The 19626-nt window shown below is 36.8% G+C and overlaps 1 protein-coding gene across 4 annotated transcripts in view; it reads right to left on the reverse strand.

Annotated features, from left to right (window-relative positions):
• Positions 1-985: 985 nt before the first annotated feature.
• Positions 986-19626, reverse strand: part of LOC111514295 (gamma-glutamyl hydrolase) — a 31986-nt gene continuing 13345 nt past the window's right edge. For 3 of the 4 annotated variants that reach the window (XM_074173577.1, XM_074173576.1, XM_074173578.1), the window contains 4 exons: positions 14232-14370; positions 12209-12259; positions 6844-7070; positions 986-1613 (listed from right to left, as the gene is read on the reverse strand). In XM_074173577.1, coding sequence (XP_074029678.1) covers positions 1123-1613; positions 6844-7070; positions 12209-12259; positions 14232-14370 — 908 coding nt within the window. In that variant the 3' untranslated portion in view covers positions 986-1122. Of the gene's footprint in view, positions 1614-6843; positions 7071-12208; positions 12260-14231; positions 14461-19626 lie in introns of those variants that run through there. The other variant, XM_074173575.1, reaches the window with a different exon arrangement.

A 19626-nucleotide genomic window follows, 5' to 3' on the forward strand; every position in this document is an offset into this window, starting at 1 on the left:
TGACGTTATGAACATCCGTTCGAAAAGAAATTTTTCTGTGAAGATAAGCAGGCTTTCTGGTAAGAATAATTTTATGAAATAGGTTGGCGGCATGCAAAATTCTTCTGTTATTCATATTTAACCAATAGGCATCTTTGAGCTCATGAGAAATTCTCTGAACGTCTTATTCCATAAATAAGTCTCAGGCACGAGTTTTGTACTTCTTGAATTTTACGTTTATACTGCTCACTCAAATGTAGTCCATAGACAGTATTAGCATAGTTGAAATGTGATAAAACTAGTGCTTCACATGATACTAATTTCAATTTTAGTGGAAGATACTGCCTAACTCCATATATCAATTTTGAAGAAGAATATGCACGTCGTATTGAGTTATTCAAGTTCTTTTCGAATCTGAGAGTGTGGTCAGAAGATTTTTCGCTTCTTCCACCAACTCGATATTCACGCCATTGATTGATATGTTTAGGTACTCTAAAATATCAGATCGTTTGGACTATAAAAATTATCCAAGTCTTTATTAAGTATCATGCGAGAATCATTTACATCTAGAGGGGGGAAACTATAATAAATTTGGGTCTCATCCGCATAAAAGTGCACCTTGCAGTGATTCGAATTTTTGATAAGACTGGAGGAGTAAAGAGCAAACAGGATCGGCCCAAGTATAGAGCCTTGTGGCACTCCGCGTTGAAGAGATAGGGAGAGAGCAAGGTGATAGCTGAAGTTGACAGATCAACGTAATGTAAAATTGATACCGAAAAATCGTGGTTTATAGTGTCAAAGGCCCTGCTGAAGTCAAGAAGAACTAGAGCTGTACAATGTCCTTCATCTGAAGCTCTGACAATATCATCTTCAACGTGCGGCAATGCTGTAGTGCAACTGAATCCATTGCGAAACCCAGACTGAACCGACGGTAAAATGCAGAATCTTCAGTTTTTAAACCAATGTAGGCGATATATTCTTGATTTTGTTCAATAATAGTTTACAGTAGAGGTACTTTTGTTTTATTGAATCACCACAAACAGAATTTAATACCTATATAATATTGGGAGAAAAATTTCTACTGTTTAAAATCTGTTCGATTCTTTGATCTACTCTGAAAACGCCACATCAAATATCACAATATCAGACTAAAGGAGATTTTTCATAATCATCTTTGGTAAAAACATATATCTGCTGATAAGAAGATTTTCTTGGAGCCGTATACACAGGATTATAATTGTAAATAAGACTGTTCATCTCTGTTTGTTCATCAGGAAAAGTGTTATTGTTTTTCCTGCACTTATTCACGAAAAAGTTTGCGAAAAATTGGGAAACTTGCACTGCCTCTATCGTGTGAGGGATTCCAACGCCATCTTTAAATTCGAAAATATTCTTTTCCGGATGGTACTGAACCCCATAAAATGGATATTTTCTATTCTCCATCGTCGATATGAATTCCACATTAGAGGCGTCCCGATTCGTTGATAGGATGTTCCAGTCTGTCAAGACCCCGTTATTATTCAAAACCTCTTCCGTTAAGCAGTATTGATGCTGATTGTAGGTCACATTTTTCGTTCCAAGGATTCTGAGTATTTCTCTTGGTGCTTTCGAAAATAGGTCGCTGCTCTCGTATCCTGAAGAGAAAAAGTTATATCAGTTTTTAATTGATATGTCACACAGTTGGAACAACGAAAGAATATACCTGCGCCATCAATTTGTGTATACAACATAAGTCGACATATTAATAAAAATAAAACGGTTGGCCACTGCACCTAACAACATAACCTTTCAATAAAGAATTTATTTCTGGAATTCACTAAAAAGTTACAACTTATTGTGACTTCGAATTAGCTTCATGAAATGGGTAGATACTTCGTCAATAATTTTGTTATAACTTAATAACTAATTGAACATTTTACTAAAACAACAATAAAAATAAAATAAAAACAACAATAAAAAAATTAATTGGCACTCCGGGGCGACTTCATTGATTTCAGTGGCGAATTTACTTTTTCAGCTACAGGAAAACTCGGAAAAACCTGCAGCACCGCATCATCTGAAGATCTTGATCTAACAATGTCCTCTCTCATAAAACAAAATGTAGGGTGTCCTCCATTTGCCAAGTCCCTTATCTGGCAAATTTGTATATTTCGGTAAATGGAATGTCAGACACAGACATATAATTACGAATAGTATAGAGGGATCGAAACCCTAGATTTTTTCAACAACTTATAAATAATGCAAATTGTCGAACAACAGAGTCAATTTTTCTCAAAATCTGAGGATATGTCGACGACTAAGTAAAGGGTGCAAGCTCTCATTAAAACAAAAGCAAAAGTTAACTGTTTCGTATTCCTTTTCCACTGTTCAAAGGAAATGATGTGTATTTCACATGATGTATGAATGTGTATATTATCACGTATTTTAATGAAGACGCACATGTATTCTTTCGTTGACTCAACTGTACGTTAGTCACTTGTTTTCATTTTGCATGTCAAATTATGTTTTGTAATTTTACATTTCATTTCGTATTGAACTAGAAATTCGAACAAAGCTCTCGGTATATGAATAAGTTGGTGTTGACAAATTTTCATTATGAGTTAGGTTAACAACACAATTCTATTGAAAATTCATTTTTCATACCTACAGTGCTTTTGATTGTTGCGAAAACATCATTGCTCAATACATTTCAGATTGAAAGAGAGTTGAAGACAGTCCTCCATTGATCTCAAAATATAATTTCAGGTCACCCGCGAATATCAAACAGTTTATGTCAATGATCTCAACTATGTGGTTTACGAAAGGCGTTAAAAAGAAGTGGACCTAGGAGGCTTCATTGTGGAACACCCGAGGAAACGGCATATTTCACAGACTTGAAGCCATTGAATATAATATACTGACGCCTGTCGGTGAAGTATGATACAAAAAGTTGGATCAAGGCCAGAGAAAAACCTTACCTGTACACTTTTCATAGCAGTAATCCGTAAGTTTTGGCATTGAGTGCTCAAAAACACTTGAAATATTAACAGTGGCATACGGTGATTGTTCTCTGAGTCAGAAAAATGTTTACATATGGTACCTATAAGCTTTTCACAGAAAATCGAGAAAATGTTCATGATGACGCTTGCCGTGGATTCCTTAGCACATCAACAGCCGATGAAAATGTAGGAAAAGTTAAATGAATTGTTATGAAGAATCGTCGGGTTGCTCATGCCATGCAATTTCATCGGAATTTTAGGCATGAGACGTGTGGGAGCGAAGCTCTTTATAAAACTGCTAAATTCTGATCAAAAAACCGTCACATGAGTATCGCACAGGAATTGTAGAATGACGTCAATGCCGGTCCAGATTTGCTTGAAGGGGTCATAACTGGCGACGAATCATGGGTATATGGTCATGACATCAACACCAAAGGCCAACCGTTTCAATGGAAAAGCTCAGAAGGTAGTCTTAATTGTAGTTACCTGTGGTATATGAATATTAGCGTAAGAAGTAACCTGTAGTATTCAAACATTGTTGAAGAAGCCACTATGTTAGCGAAACATGTCGTGATATATTTTTTAAATAAAGTTTGTGGAAATCAAATCGTGAGGTGTAGTTTATGAAATTACTATGGATCTTCATCAATTAACGGCCGAATCAATCAGAAAAATCAGTAAGATGGTTCGAACAGACACAGTTGATTTCTCGAAATATTTCCGTGATTGCAATCACCAAAATTTTAATGTTGGAATAAATTCCGTTTCAAAAAATAATTCACTTGTCATCTGATAGACTTCAACTTCATCAACAAATCTTTATACTCGCACCTCCAGGTATTTTTCAAGACAAAATTGTTTGTATACTGTTTGAAGATACATAATGACGCATGAAGCAAATAAAACTCATACGGAAAATATGGAAGAAAAAAATGCAAATTCGAACATCCGACCAATTTGTTTTTTACTTCGTTACTTCCAGGACGGTTTTTTGTCGGATATATTTTGCTTCGTCCAATTATCGAAGTAGAGCCTTCAATTGGCCCTATTAATGTTTTCACAACGAAGTAATATATAAATTCCCGAAGTTGTGATTAGGGGATGTGTCTGAATAATACTTTTTTCTTCGTCGTCACTCATTAAGTTCCCAGAATTTCCTTGAAAGGAAATTCTGGGAAGATTACGTATATTCTTGGTTTCAGTATTCACTCGAATATGAAATGGTGTATTATTACATAAAAATAGCGTATAGGCATACTAAAACTTGAAATTGATGTATTGATTCACATTGAGAAACTACAACCCTACTACGAAGAAATGTAAGAAGCGAGTGAGGTACTAACACCATTTTATTGAATAAGACAATTCTTTTGGTGTGTTATATCTTCCCATCTATTCAGTTCTACTGAAGTCTTGAGACAGTTTTACATATTATAATAACTTATTAGTACATATATAACCTACCAAGTAGGATAAGAAGTCAATTACCCACGAGCGAAAAATTGTAAGCACGAGGCGTTAGCCGAGTGCGATAATTCGCGAGTGGACGTAATTGGCCTTATCCTCGAGGTGCGTACTATACTTTTTCTACGACTGACCGTAGAAAGGAATGGTACAATATATTTGTTTGAGATTATGGCTTTGGATAATGAACTCATTCAGGCAATCAGAACTCAATTAAATGATTTGAAAATTGATGACAACATTTCCTACAAATTATTTCATTTTCGTTATATTAAGTACATTCATATTTACATTATTAAAATTATTTAATGATTTTCTGTCGTCGATGTGGGAGGAAAACGGTCTTATTCCATTATATTGGGAATTTGAAACAGCGGGAATACAAATATTTTCAATCTATTTATGAGTATATTTTACCACTATCCTCCGAAAAATAATTCTAATATAGACGAGTAATCACATAATTTACGTAAAAGAAGCTTACAGCAGCGGGATTTGAACTCGGGTTATGGGAAAAGTATATGCATTATACACACACGTTATAGTTCAAGTGAACTATAACGTGTGTGTATACTGCAATTTTCCCCTATATATATAGGTTGTAGGTAATGTAGGTTTTCACGGATGGTAGAATATGATGTGTTGTTTTTCCGGGTGTTCATCCGTTGTGTACTATTCGATAGTCGACGTTTCGCCATCATCTCAGATGGCATTATCAAGACGAGTTACTGCTTCGCTTCGAGAGGTGTAACTGATGTTAGGTTCTTCTTGTGGTGTTTTTATATGGTTTAGCTTGCGTAAGTTGTATGGATTTCTTACCTGTTTTTCTACCTGAGGGTTGTTAATGGCTTTTGGTAGTTCTCCTACCTGTTTTTCTACCTGAGGGTTGTTAATGGCTTCTGGCGGTTCTCCTACCTGCGATGGTTCATTATTAATTTGTGGTTGTCTTTGGTGGTTGTTTTTAATTATTGTTTTCCAAATCCTTGGGATGTTCAGTGAGTCATCCCTTTTGTTGATGAGGCCTTGCTTTTCGATTTCAATAGCTTCCCTGATTTGTCGAATTCTTGGGTTTTGCACCTGTGCTATCTGTTTTGTGGACTCAAAATTAATCTTGTGACCTGTTTGTAGATGGTGATGAAAGAGGGCAGAGGAGGTTTGTTTTGTTCTTATCGAGTTTTTGTGCTCCTGGGTTCTCGCAGATATACGTCTGTTGGTCTGACCGATATATTGTTGTCCACAGTCCTCGCATGTGATGCTATATACTCCTTGGTTTTCTAGGGAAATTCTCTCTTTCGGTCTGGGCAGCCAACTGGATATCGTTTTGTGCGGTTTGTAGGTTGTCCGAATGTTTTTACGTCTTAGTATTCTCTCGATTTTGTCGGTCACACCTTTGATATAAGGTAGTGTCACAGATTGTCTGTCGTGTGGAGAGTCTTCTGTCGATCTAGGGGATCTATTGGGGGGTTCTTGTAATCATCAGCAGAGCTTTAGTTGATGTTGTTTTATATGCATACGCTATTTTTATAGCTGCTTTCCGATGAACACTTAGTAATATATTCCTGTATACCTTTTTTTCCATGGCTCTTTTCCAGATCGTTACGCCATATAGGATGATTGACTGGGCGACTGAGCATAGAATTCTTCTGCTACCTTCTCGAGGACCCCCAACGTTGGGCATTATCCTGCTTATGTTGCTTATGGCTTTTCTCACTTTTTCTGCTATTTTTCTATCATGAGCTCCCATTTTCATATTTCGATCCACGTGGATCGAAATATGAAAACAAGAGAAATATTTAAACGGGAGAAATTAATTCAATTCTCCCCTTCTCCTTCGAAGGGTGAATAAACGCTTTAGAGTGAGCCAATCCCGGAAGATTCTGCCAGAAGTCCATAAATCTTCTTGCCATCCAGGTGTTCAATCATTGTTTGGCAAAGGCTAAATTAATACCAATGACTGGCTCTGGTCCAGTGAAGCTGCTTGCAGCTCCCTCCTTTGCAAGATCAGTTATGACTTTTAATAGATTGAAAACAATATTTTACAGAAGTCATTACTTGGTGAAACATCATGACAAAAGTTTCCAATAACACTTCACTGTGATATTTCCACGAAGTCGTAAAGCGAATTTCACTAGACAGTAGCTTCAACAGGCGTGTAATACTAGTATGGAATTTAAAAAACTAACACACTTAAGAGTCAGATTTTTGTGATAATTATATCCTTAGCGAACACTACTACTAAAGGGTCTGTCAAAAATCTGTTAAAATCTGTTTTTCCGTTAACCAACTGTCAACCTTTACGAACGACAACTATCAGAAGTAGAAAATTATGTGAGATAACGATTAACAGGGCCTTGACTTTCAACGTGCGATTCATAGCACAGTCAATAGCCCTGAATCAACATTTGTTTTATCATGAACTTACCTTCTGTAAAGTCCAAAGGCAGGGCTACCTTTTTCAAAGAACAGTCGGTTCTAAGATCTATACCTTTTTGTGCAAATATCAGCACTTGAAATCCCATACAGATTCCCCAAAGGGGATAGTAGATATTCCGGTCATTGTTCTTCATAGCTAAGTGGTAAATTGTTTTTGCGGATTGCCCGTAACCGCCAGTTTCGTTGAAGTACGTTCCACCGCCAGGAAACAATATTCTGAAATGAATTAAAATGTGCATTTGAACCTTCCTATTCTCAAGATCAGAAATATTTTTCAAACGTATTACATCATTTTGGGACAGAATCATTTTTGGTAAAAAAACTTTTGTGGCTTTCTACTTCTCCATTAATACATAAAGAACGGAAACCTTTCATGGAAAGGAGAAAATATCAATGAATACTATTTGAAAATTTTGAAAAAAGTTTCTAGAATCATTCACAGACTTTTCTTTTATATTTCATTCAAATATTACCAAAAAGTTAGTGAAGTTTGGTAGCAATACTGTTTCATATTTTTAATCCTACCATGCGAGTATGCTATGATTTCAACATTCATAATGCATATTTGCATGCTGATCAGCAATAATAACTAAAATACAGAGTGTAACTAAATATGTGTAAAACATTTAAGGAGGTGAGTCCTCATCGAAAAAAAGATAGGATCCTTATATGAAGAAATTTCATTGGAGCATCCCTTGTTAAGATACAGCCCCTTAAAGGGGGTACAAGAAATTTGTATAACAATTTTTTTCACAAGCACTGAAGAAGTTACGATATTGAAATTAACCTGACGTTTTGTAATACCAAAAAGACACTTAGCCAGTAATTTATTTGGTTTACCCCATAGTTGTAAGGGGTGGAAAACGCAACCCCTAAAGTTTATTTCCAATGTAACTTTTTGTCTTATCATTTGTTCACCATTTAACAATTTATTATTGATAGCCTGTTTCATTCTAAACAAAAAATGTCTCTTGGGTTTTTTGCCCAAAATAAATCAGTTCGCAGCAAAAAATTATTTTACGAACAACTACAGAGATACATCGTCATAAATGCGAAAATACGAAACTAATCTTTCTAATAGGTCGCTATTAGCGATAGTGACAATTAAATTGATATGACGCTGACAGTTTGTGAATTTTTGAAATTGAATTAATACTAATTGTGTTTTGTTGTTCTGTTCTTAATTTGTTGCTTTAATAATTCACTTGTTATTGAAATGGCATACACAAATGAGGAAATGGCTGATATGCATTACGTTTACGGCCTTTCGCAGGGAAATGGGTTAGAAGCTTCTAGAAGATAATATGCTGAAATGTATCCTCAATGGCAGCATCCTTCACATAGAATATTTGCTCGACTTCATCAACGATTACGAGAATATGGTTCATTCGACAAAAGTACGCAGGATTGTGGTCGCCATCGAGAAGTACGAACACCACAGCTTGAGGAAGCAGTACTTAATTTGATTGAAGAACAACCTACCACCAGTACTAGAAAAATTGCTTTCCAGCTAAATGTTGATCATATAACGGTATTTCGAATTTTAAAGGAACAACTCTTATACCCTTACCATCTGCAACGAGTACAGGCACTGTTACCGCGAGACTTTCCGAACCGTTTTGAATTTTGCAATTGGATTCTGGAAATGATTAGAAGAAATTGTAACTTTCTGAAGACGATAGAATTCACAGACGAATGTAGTTTTTTTTTGGGACAAGATTATTAATTTTCATAATTACCACATATGGGCTGATGAAAGCCCTCACGCTATTGTTGAAACTGACCATCAAGAACAGTTTTTTTTTAACGTGTGTCTCGGAGTTATTGGGGATGATTTAATTGGGCCTCATTTTCTAACTCCTCGATTAAATGTTGAGACTTACGTTAAATTTATAAGAGAAGTGCATCCAGTACTGCTGGAGGAAGTTCCTTTGGGCGTCAGAAGAGATATTTTTGTTATACGTGATGGGGCTCCCGGCCATTTTAGTCAAGAAGCACGTCAGCATTTAACTAAAAAATATGCAAATCAGTGGATAGGTCGAGGAGGACCACAGAACTAGCCCGCTCGATCCCCCGATCTCAATCCTCTTGATTTCTCTATTTGGGACCATTTACAGCATTTGATTTATCGTACTCCTGTTCGCGATATAGAGGACTTGAGAAACCGCATCATCGATGCGTGCAGGGTAATCAGAGAGACTCCAGGAATATTTGAGCGAATACCTGATTCAATGCGCCGACGTCTAGACGCATGCCTAATGTCTGAAGGTAAACGTATTGAACATTTACTATGATTTCTACATGTTGTGTGTTTTGTTATTAATAAATCATTTTCGTTTATTACCCATCAATCGTTTAATGCAGGTACTAACTACAAAATAACAATAAATCCAGTTGGCATTTATGACGATGTATCTCTGTAGTTGTTCGTAAAATAATTTTTTGCTGCGAACTGGTTTATTTTGGGCAAAAAACCCAAGAGACATTTTTTGTTCAGAATGAAACAGGCTATCGAAAATAAATTTTCAAATGGTAAACAAATAATAGGACAAAAAGTTACATTGGAAATAAATTTTAGGGGTAGCGTTTTCCACCCCTTACAACCATGGGGTAAACCAATTCAAACTTTTTCAGTGCTTATGAAAAAATTGTTATACAAATTTTATGTACCCCCTTTACGGGCCGATATCTTTACAAGGGATGCTCCAATGAAGTTTCTTTATACAAAAGATCCTATCTTTTTTTCGATGAGGAATCACCTCCTCAAATGTTTTACACTAATTCAGTTACATCCTGTATATTCCAATCACAAATTCAGCGCATATAAACAATGATCAGCGCGTGATCACCTCGTGGCTTGCTGGAATCTACAATGGTATTGGTCAAACGACCACAAACTGCTACAAAAAAATCACTTCTGAAAACTATCCATAGACAACATAAAATAAAAACCAAAAGTACATAAGCGAAATTTCCACCTTCTGATTAAATACACGATTGCAATCGATTTATCATTGATTGTCCTGACATGTTCAAAAATACCTGGAGTATTCCTAATAACATTTCAATTGTCGATTAATTTATTCTTCAAGTCATTCACATCTAGTACAGGAGTTTTATAAACAAGAGCCTTCAGATGAAACCATGAATAGGAATCTAAAGGATTCAGATCAGGACTGCAAGCTTGCCTATGTTGAAGTCCTGCATGTCCAATTCAGCGATTAGGGTAGGTAATGTCGAAATGCTAATGAGCTGGAGCCCCGTCTTGCGTAAACCACATGTTGCCTCTTTCACGTACAGATACTTGCTTTAACGAAATGGGTAAATGATCTCGCAGAAAGTCCGTGTAGGATTCACGTGTTAATCTTGTTGGTAAAAAAAATGAGCCAATTAGGGAGTCACCAATCATTCCTACCCAAACGTTCAGTGAAAATGGTTGCTCTGTTAACGTAGGGATTTTTGTCAGCCCAAAAATGTTCATTGTGAAAGTTCATAATAGTATCTCGTGAAAAATTTGTTTCGTCCGTTAACGAAATATTTATTTAAAAAAAAACTAATCAATACAGTTTATTGTATGATTTTCCCTATAAGGGTTTTACAACAACCGCGACACGTGTTTCGCTATACAATAGCTCCTTCGAGCATAAACTGAGAGTTACTTCTAAATTAGACCATTTTATACTCTAACTTAGTACTTAGTGAAGGTCAGGTATGAATTCATTAACAATATCAATGCATTTTTCGAAAGTATACCTGTAAATATACCTAACTATTTTTACCTGCGAATGAACAGATTCAATAATGACGAATTATTCAATTCAGTTTGATCGTTCATACAATGTTGGGAGTTTTAGAATTTGTTCATTTCCATACTCTCCAGCAGGTTAAGTTTCAAACCTTTCTTCTGTAAATGGAGGGGTTTGCATTCATGGTTGAACTCATCTCCCTCTGAGATTAAATGACTGGCATATGTGGAATTTATTTTTCCATTCTGAAAACTATATTTGTGCTCCTTTGTGCGGGCTTTGAACGTCCTTCCAGTTTGACCTACATAAAACATCGGACATGACTCACACGATAACGATTACCCAGGTGGAGATTCTATTGGACAAAAACTCTATCAATGCGGTAGTGAAAAATTAAATATAAGACTTGCTTAAGGTGTCTTTGTCACAGAATTACTTCCAATTCAATGAAACGTTTCACTCATCCTGCAAAGGTCTCATAATGGAAAACCCATGGACGATTTAGAGAGAAGAATACACAGTAACCCACTGGTGAGAAGTTTCGTGTATTGGTATAGATATGTGGATGATATCCTGGTATGTTTCACGGGAACGAACAGACAGTTGACAAATTTTTTGAAGTTCATCAATTCTCTCCACCCTTCTATCGCATTCACAATGGAGATGGAACAGGACGAATCTATACATTTTTTGGACTTGACAATCACAAAAGTTAACATTAAACATGATTTTTCAATTTATCGTAAACCGGCACATACAGATATTAACATTCATAATTCGTCCACTCACCCAAATCAACATAAGGTGAGAGCTTTCAACAGTATGATCCACAGACTGAAAAATGTACCCTTGTCAGAAGCGCAATTCAATAAAAAACTGAATATAATGAAGCAAATAGCCGTCAACAATGATTACGATAGCGGTCTGATACATTCTTTATTATCAAAAAAGTTATACAGTCAAGCTTTGAAAGAAGTTTAGCCAATTCGAAGAGAAGAGGATAAAAGTTATAGAACCTGGCAACACTGTTTCAGAGTCACATTTCAAGAGTCCTGGACCATAAACAGTATATGCATAATCGGCATGAGATGGTACTAGTACGTCGCAAAGTGAATTTTTTTGTTCAAAAGATTTTTATTCGAGTATACTAGGAATCTAATTGGGGTAATTGAACCCCATTGATGGAAATAATAATGATTTCGCTACAAGGATTCTTTGCAGCTGGTCTACCGAAGAGCATAACATAAGATTTAGATGAGTTTACAGAGAGACAGATCATGACTCATCTGATCGAGCGCAGTATTGAGTGAATTTTCATCGAATTCTAAATAATGTCTATCTTCGGCGTAACAATGCATGGAAGTATCAAGAAGGTAGTGTGGAAACTGAGAAGTATATAAAACAAAGAGAAGTGGGCCCAATATCGACCCCTGAGGGACTTCATTATTTATTTCAAGAGCCGATTTAGCCTCTAGAGTTACCACGCTAGAGGCAAACCCTGATACTTCAGAATTGCCATTCACTCACATTCTTTTGGATTTCAAATATCATACCACTTTTTTAAATAATGGAATTCAGAAACTCTAACAGTCACTAACAGTAACTTACCCGTTAGTATAATTCACAACTCGTTGATAATACTCATCCGATTGCCCAATCCTAAAAAACATTTAGTAAATTTAGAAGAATTCTTACTAATCAATAGAATAACAGTTCTGTTGATTTTTGAAACTTTCATGAAACCTCCCTATACTTTGTTATATCATAACGGTACTTGCAGAAGTTATAAGAGAATCAAAAACTATTTTTATTTCAACTCAAGTTCAGTTGATAATGCTTACTATTTTTAAATTAGTTAAATTATACAAACAACATTATTAGTCGATGGAATCCAAGTTTATTGCCTACCACATTTAAATCTATCCAAGAAATTCGAAAAAATATCATATTATTTGAACACAGATCAAAAAGTGTCTGAAAACTCTATCGAGGAGAGATACATACGTATAAGAAAATAATATTTCGAAATGAAATTGACCAAACTACAGATGAAAAAAGAAGAAGAAATAACACATGAACTATTGTCAAAATCAGGTGGTTGAAATATGTTCTACATTTCATTGACTGAGTAAAAACAGTATCTCAGACGAGGAAGACGATTGATTATACAAATTATAGTCCAGGCTATTTTTTTGAGATTTTGTAAAACGAAATCGGTCTCTGTTCGAACTAAATTGGCATTCCGTGTGTTATAATTATGTTTGACTGTCTGGTCAAGGAACTCGAATTATTGTGAATTTCAACGAAAACTGCAAATATGTATAATGTAGCTTATGGCATTATCTTAAATTTTACGAAAAGATGTTGGCAATGTTCTCTATAATTAGAGTGACTGATGATTCGTATAGTTCTTTTTTGAATATTTGCAGCTCCGATAGAATTTCCCCAGAGAACTACACCATAGCTAATGGAAGAGTGAAAAAGAAAAAACAAAATGTGAAAAACCAGAAAAGTACTTGATAAAAATAGCTGCGTAAACGCAAGCGAAACATAAGTGGAACCACCTATTGGTGTGACACCCAAGTCCACTTATGTTTCGCTTGCGTTTACGCAGCTATTTTTATCAAGTACTTTTCTGATTTTTCACATTTTGTCTTCAATCGAGGACCGCCTGCCCGGTACTGACGATGCCCAATAGGCTGAAACAGCTGTCTACCGGTGGCTCTTAAATTGAAATCAATATGGGAATGATCAGAGAGTACTTATCTATTCATATTTCGATTTTTATGGAATTATTTTCCAGCAGTTTGACTACATTAACATATATATATATATATATATATATATATATATATATATATATATATATATATATATATATATATATATATATATATATATATATATATATATATATATATATATATATATATATATATATATATATATATATATATATATATATATATATATATATATATATATATAAAACGAATAGCAGCGGCCCCATTATTGATCCCCATGCTTCACAAGTTCATATTGAGATATTGAGTTATTGTTACAGTTTACTGCTTGATAATGATTAGATAAATATGTCTCGATAAGAGACAAGGATACCCCTCTGAAACCATGAAAGTTCAATTTATCCAGTAGTATATCATGAAAGACACAGTAGAAAGCCTTGGAGAGGTCACAAATCGTGGTAGACGTATAAGTGCCCTGTTCAAATCCCTTGACCACATCTCTCATGACATTCAAAACAGCATGTATTCTGGAACGTTCTTTGCGGAATCCAAATTGCGATTTGTCAAAAAAGTGTTTTTCAAAATAAGAATAAATCCGATGTTTAATCGTTTTTTCTATCATTTTTGAGAAGACTGATATTATTGAGATGGGACGCAGCAATTCTTGTCGCAACTTTGTGCGTTGCGAATTTGCATCGCATCCCATCGCACTTTTGTGTACAAGCCACTCATATGCGTCTATATTATAAAATTACCGAATATTACATGTCTATAAACAAAATTGGAGAATACATTCGATTTAACAGATATTTTCAAGCTGAGTCAAAGTAAAATAGCGGTGGTAAGAGTTAATGCAGTCTAAAGCAGAAAACTCTAAAAAAACTTACCATACAGGTACAACTTTTGCCCCAGCACTTTCCAAAAACTTCACATAAGATGCGGCAATGAAACTCTCATAATGCTCCCCAGGAAAATATTTAGCCACAATGTACATCTCCTGGGAAAGAATCCCAATAACCGGCGTGTCTGAAGCATAATTGACGTAAATTAAACATAGAAAGATCAATATCTTCCACATTCTCTATGGGCAATGAAATGACATAAGGTCAATCAACAAATAATGTTTCTGGTTAGACGACTACAGATAAGATGATATTCGCGCAGGACCGGCTCAAGTGAAAGCGATATAAGGTTTTCAGAAGGTGGAGGATGACAAATGCTTGAATAATAAAACCTGAAAGTGGTTATCCTGAAAAATAGTAAACTACCGGATGCCTTGGAAAAATGACAAGCACAAAAAAACTAAAAATGTCGGGAAATGCCTCAACCAGAGAGTGGAGCTCATATTGGGTTGCGACTCAAACTCTCACCACTTGAGCTGGGGCAGCAAGGATATTAACGCCCGAGGTAAGTCACTATATGAATATATAATACAGAAAGATATAACAATCTTGAACAGAGGCACGGAGCCAACATTTATTAACGCCCGTAGCCAAACATTAATAGATATCACGCTTACGACAGCCAAAATATCAAACGAAATCCAAGACTGGCAAGTCTCGGACTATATTTCTATGTCAGACCATCGGTGGCTGACCTATACGGTAAACCAGGATCTCAGGACCACTGTAAAATCCCGTGACCCGAAGAGGACGGATGAAGCTCTCTACAATCGACTCTTAAGAGGAGCTCTGCGGGAAACAGAAGTCCTGACTCCTGGCAACAATGAAGAACTGGAAAGGTATACGGTATCTATCCACAACAAAATAGACATTGTCTATAAGGAATCCTGTCCGATGAGAATGGTTCAAACACATAGCACAACCAACACATGGTGGTGCCCTGAATTATAACACCTCAGAAAGACAGCGAGAACGACCTTTAACAAGGCAAAACGAAGAAGACTCAAAGAGGACTGGGGTATATATCAAGCCAGCCTGAGAGAGTTCAAAAAAGTCTGCAGATGAAAGCAAAGAGAAACCTGTAGAGCTTATTGTGAGGCAGTCGAAGACTTCCCACTGACTTCAAGGTTACAGAAGGCACTCTCAAAAGACCATCATAAGAGTATCGGCATCCTGACGAGGGAAAATGGCGACAAAGCCGCCAACCTCCAGGAGAGTGCTGAGATTCTTATGGAAACTCACTTCCCAGGTTCTGTCTTTCCTGAAACGACGAACTGGATGGAGGTATCAACAACATCCTCACAATACGACTGGCAATATGCTAGTGCAGTAATTGATGAGGACAAAATAAGAGGGGCTATATCGGGCTTTTCCCCCTTCAAGTCACCAGGACCTGACGGTATAAGACCAGCCCTACTTCAGTGGGGACTGGACACTCTTATGCCGTACCTGGTTGGAATATTCAGAGCCTCTCTAGCTCTGAGATATATTTCCAGTAAGTGGAGAGAAGTAAGAGTAGTATTTATACCCAAACCAGGTAGGATGGACTACACCCTACCAAAAGCATTCCGACTAATTAGCCTAACATTGTTTTTCTTAAAAACCATGTAGAGGCTATGTGAGCGGTTTATAAGAGATAAAGTACTTGTTAACAACCCACTTCATCCAAATCAGCATGCATATACCCCGGGAAGGTCTACTGATTCGGCCCTTCACCATGTGTTTGGCAGAATCGAGAGATCACTGGACAACAAAGAATCCACCCTGGGTATATTCATAGATATCGAGTGAGCGTTTGATAAAACAACCTTTCCAACAATTACCCAGCAACTACACTCCAGAAATATACCCCTGGTAGTAGGAGAATGGATACTCCAGATGCTCTCTAGCAAAGTAATAAGTATTAATGTAGAAGACATCACAGTGAAAGGACTGGCCATGAGGGGATGTCCACAGGGAGGAACATAGTTCTGGATACCCTAATTAATCACCTTAACAAAAATGGATTCTACACAATTGCATACGCAGATGACATAGTTATCTTGCAGACCGGCAAATTTGTAAACACACTGTGCGATAGAGCGCAGGATGGGCTCAAATTAATAGAAACATGGTGTAAGGAACACTCACTGTCGATCAATCCCAAGAAGACTGAGATGGTCCTTTTCACCAGGAAAAGAAGTTTAACGGGCTTAAAACCTCCCGAAATCTTCAAAAGCAAACTGAACTTCTCTGAAGAGGTGAACTACCTATCCTCGACAAGAAGCTAACATGGAACTCTCATTTACAGAGTAGAGCAAAAAGAGCATATGAGCAATGTCAGAGGACAGTGGGACGCGCACGGGGTCTTTCACCCCGTGTGGTCACCTGGATCTACACTGCAATAATAAGACCTATGTTAACGTATGGAGCCATTGCATGGGGACCGAAAGTTGTACAAGCAACGGCCATCCAAAAATTATATCAAATATAGCGACTGGCTTGTTTAAACATCACAGGAGCCATGAGAACAACACCAACCGCGGCAATGGAATTATTCACGGGTCTGACCCCTCTGGATCTGTACGTTAAGGAGTTGCGTTAATGACCATGGTACGATTGCGCACGGCTGGTGTAAACCTCGAAGTAGGAATGGGTCAATTGCGCAACCTCTGTTGCAGGCAACAAGTGAAGCAATTGAATCCAAGTTTGTGTTTAATAAACCCAAAAAATACAAATAAAGCAGAACACAGAGTCAGATGCTACAAATGCAATACGGATTTATACAGACGACTCAAAAACCAAAGAAGGCTCAGGATGTGGAGTGTACTCCAGGTCACTAAGCCTAAGGATTGAGAGGGGAATGGGAAGGAATACCAGCGTGGTCCAAACAGAACTGTCTGGTTTCTCAATCGCCACAAAAGAAATAACCAAGAAAGGAATTTCTGGCAAAAACATAACAATCTGCACTGATAGCAGACAAGCACTATTAGCCTTGAACAGACAGCGTGTTACCTCAGGGCTAGTACTAAAGTGCCACCAAGATTTAGCCAAAGAACCGATAGATAATATCATTATCCTGACGTGGGACAAAGGGCACGACAAGAGTAAAGGTAATCGCATTGCCGACTCTTCAGCCAAGGAAGCGGCTCGACTAAGAATTTTAGGACCCAGTGGCACCCACGGCCTGATGACTTCGACAACTGCGGAACTAGTCAAATGTTACACTCAATCCTTAAAGAGATGGGATGAAATCAAAGGATGTAATCTTGCCAGGATCACCTTGGGCGACCCTGGCAAGCTGGCGCCGAAGAAATATCTGGCGATGACCAGAAAAAAATCTACGCCCCACAGTAGGATTTGTGTCTGGCCACTGTCAACTAAGAAAACACCTCCATAATATGGGGCTAGTAGACACACCTCTATGCAGGATGTGTGAACAGGAAGATGAGACTGTCAGGCATGTCCTGTGCGAGTGTTCGGAGTTATCATCAATAAGAGAGTGTGTGTTCGGCGAGTCTTGGCCTACACCTGCCGATATAAAGGAGATGTCTCCCAGCGACCTGTCCACCTTCCTGGAAAGGACAGGATGGACGATGACCTAGGAGGACAACTCCTCGGGAGGATGTACATTGGGTCACATGTGGCCTAAGTGGCCTACAGATACAGATTCAGAATCCTGTATCACATTGCGTCTTGCGATGATAAGGTTTGTTTTTGACTATTTTACGTACAGTTGAGAAAGAAACTTTGGTCAAATCTGATGTTGCTTGTAATAGTGTGTTTACCTTGAAATCAAACTTGAGATGTAGATTCTTATACAGTGCGGTCCATATGTATGGAATAAATTCATTTTTAGCGTTATTATGTTATATGTGAAAAAAACCTGAAACAGGTCGATTTTTATTCTTGAATTGACAATTTACAGTATGAAAATATTATCCCCCTCCAGCACCCCTTTTGAATTATAAGCACCCCCTCGAAAATTTTGAATAGCAGAGGGGTGTGGTACCTTGTTGAAAAGGGATTTCAGTCTTCTGTTCAGCAATATAAAGTTTCTTAAGTTTGGTGCAATCATAACTGAGAAAATTGATTTTTAGGATGTAAAATTTTGATAATGCCTCTAGGTATCACGAAACTTTACGTAGAATGAACATAATAATGCCACATAATATTTAGAATATATTTTCCAATGTACTTACATTAAATGTAAAAAATGACCACCATTAACTTCTTGACAATAACCGAGGCAATTTTGGAATTCTCGTACAACATTTTGTATGACCTCGGGGGTTATTTTGTTAATTTCTTCCATTATCCTAACTTTTAAATCAGCAATATTGTTTGGTCCATTAAAATTTACTTTAGATTTTAAATAACCCCATAAGAAGTAATCGAGAGGAGTCAAATCGGGGATCTAGCCGGTCATTCGATCGTTCCACGTCTTCCAATCTACCTATTGGGAAAAACCTCGTTTAAATAATTTCTAACTGTACCTGCAAAATGCGGTGGAGCTCCGTCTTGTTGGTAGTAAATAATTCGATCGATCTCATTTGAATGATTATCATCAAAAAATCGAGATAAACCCCACCATTAACAGTGCCCTCAAAAAAATAAGACTCAATAATTTATTGTTGATGATACCAGCCCAAACGTCAACTTTTTCAGGATATTGAGTGTGAGTCGCACACATCCAGTGAGGATTTTCTCTGCTCCAATATCTACAGTTCTGTCTGTTAACTGTTCCGTTCAAATGAAACGTGGCTTCATCAGAAAACACTATTTTGTTAATGAACTTCAAATCTGCGTTCATTCTGTCCATCATCAATTCACAGAATTCTTGCCTTCTATCAGGATCATCTTTATTCAACTCCTGAATCAACTGAACTTTGTAAGGGTGGTATTTTTCTTTATGCAAAATTCTCAAAATAGATGATTTACTTACATCATTGTCGGCGGCAAGTTCTCGAGTTGTCCTATGCGGATTTTCCTCAATCTCTAGAAGTACATCTAACTTTTTTTCACCAGTAAATTGAACATTTCTACCTGGTTTTCCAATATTTTTTTACATGTCCAGTTTCACGAAACTTTTTTTCAATTTTGCTAACTCTAGACTGCGACCTAAATGACAGTAGCCTACTAAATTCATATCAATTGTTTATTTGGCTTTTTTTCTAATATTTTAGTATCTTCAAAGATGTTTTCCAGGATTCAAGGTTAGTAAGGAGCGTGTTACAGGGATGGTCTGTTTAATAGATCAGGTTATTGTCAAGAAGTGAATAATGGTGGTCATTTTGAACATTTAATTCAATTGTAAAAATTAACTTTCTCAGTTATGATTGCACCAAACTTAAAAACTTCATATTGCTGAACAGAGGACTAAAATCCCTTTCCAACAAGG

This window comes from Leptinotarsa decemlineata, unplaced genomic scaffold (assembly GCF_025532065.1).
Source record: "Leptinotarsa decemlineata unplaced genomic scaffold, Ldec_3_MD MMD2_tig00000251_RagTag_RagTag, whole genome shotgun sequence".
NCBI lineage: Eukaryota > Metazoa > Arthropoda > Insecta > Coleoptera > Chrysomelidae > Leptinotarsa > Leptinotarsa decemlineata.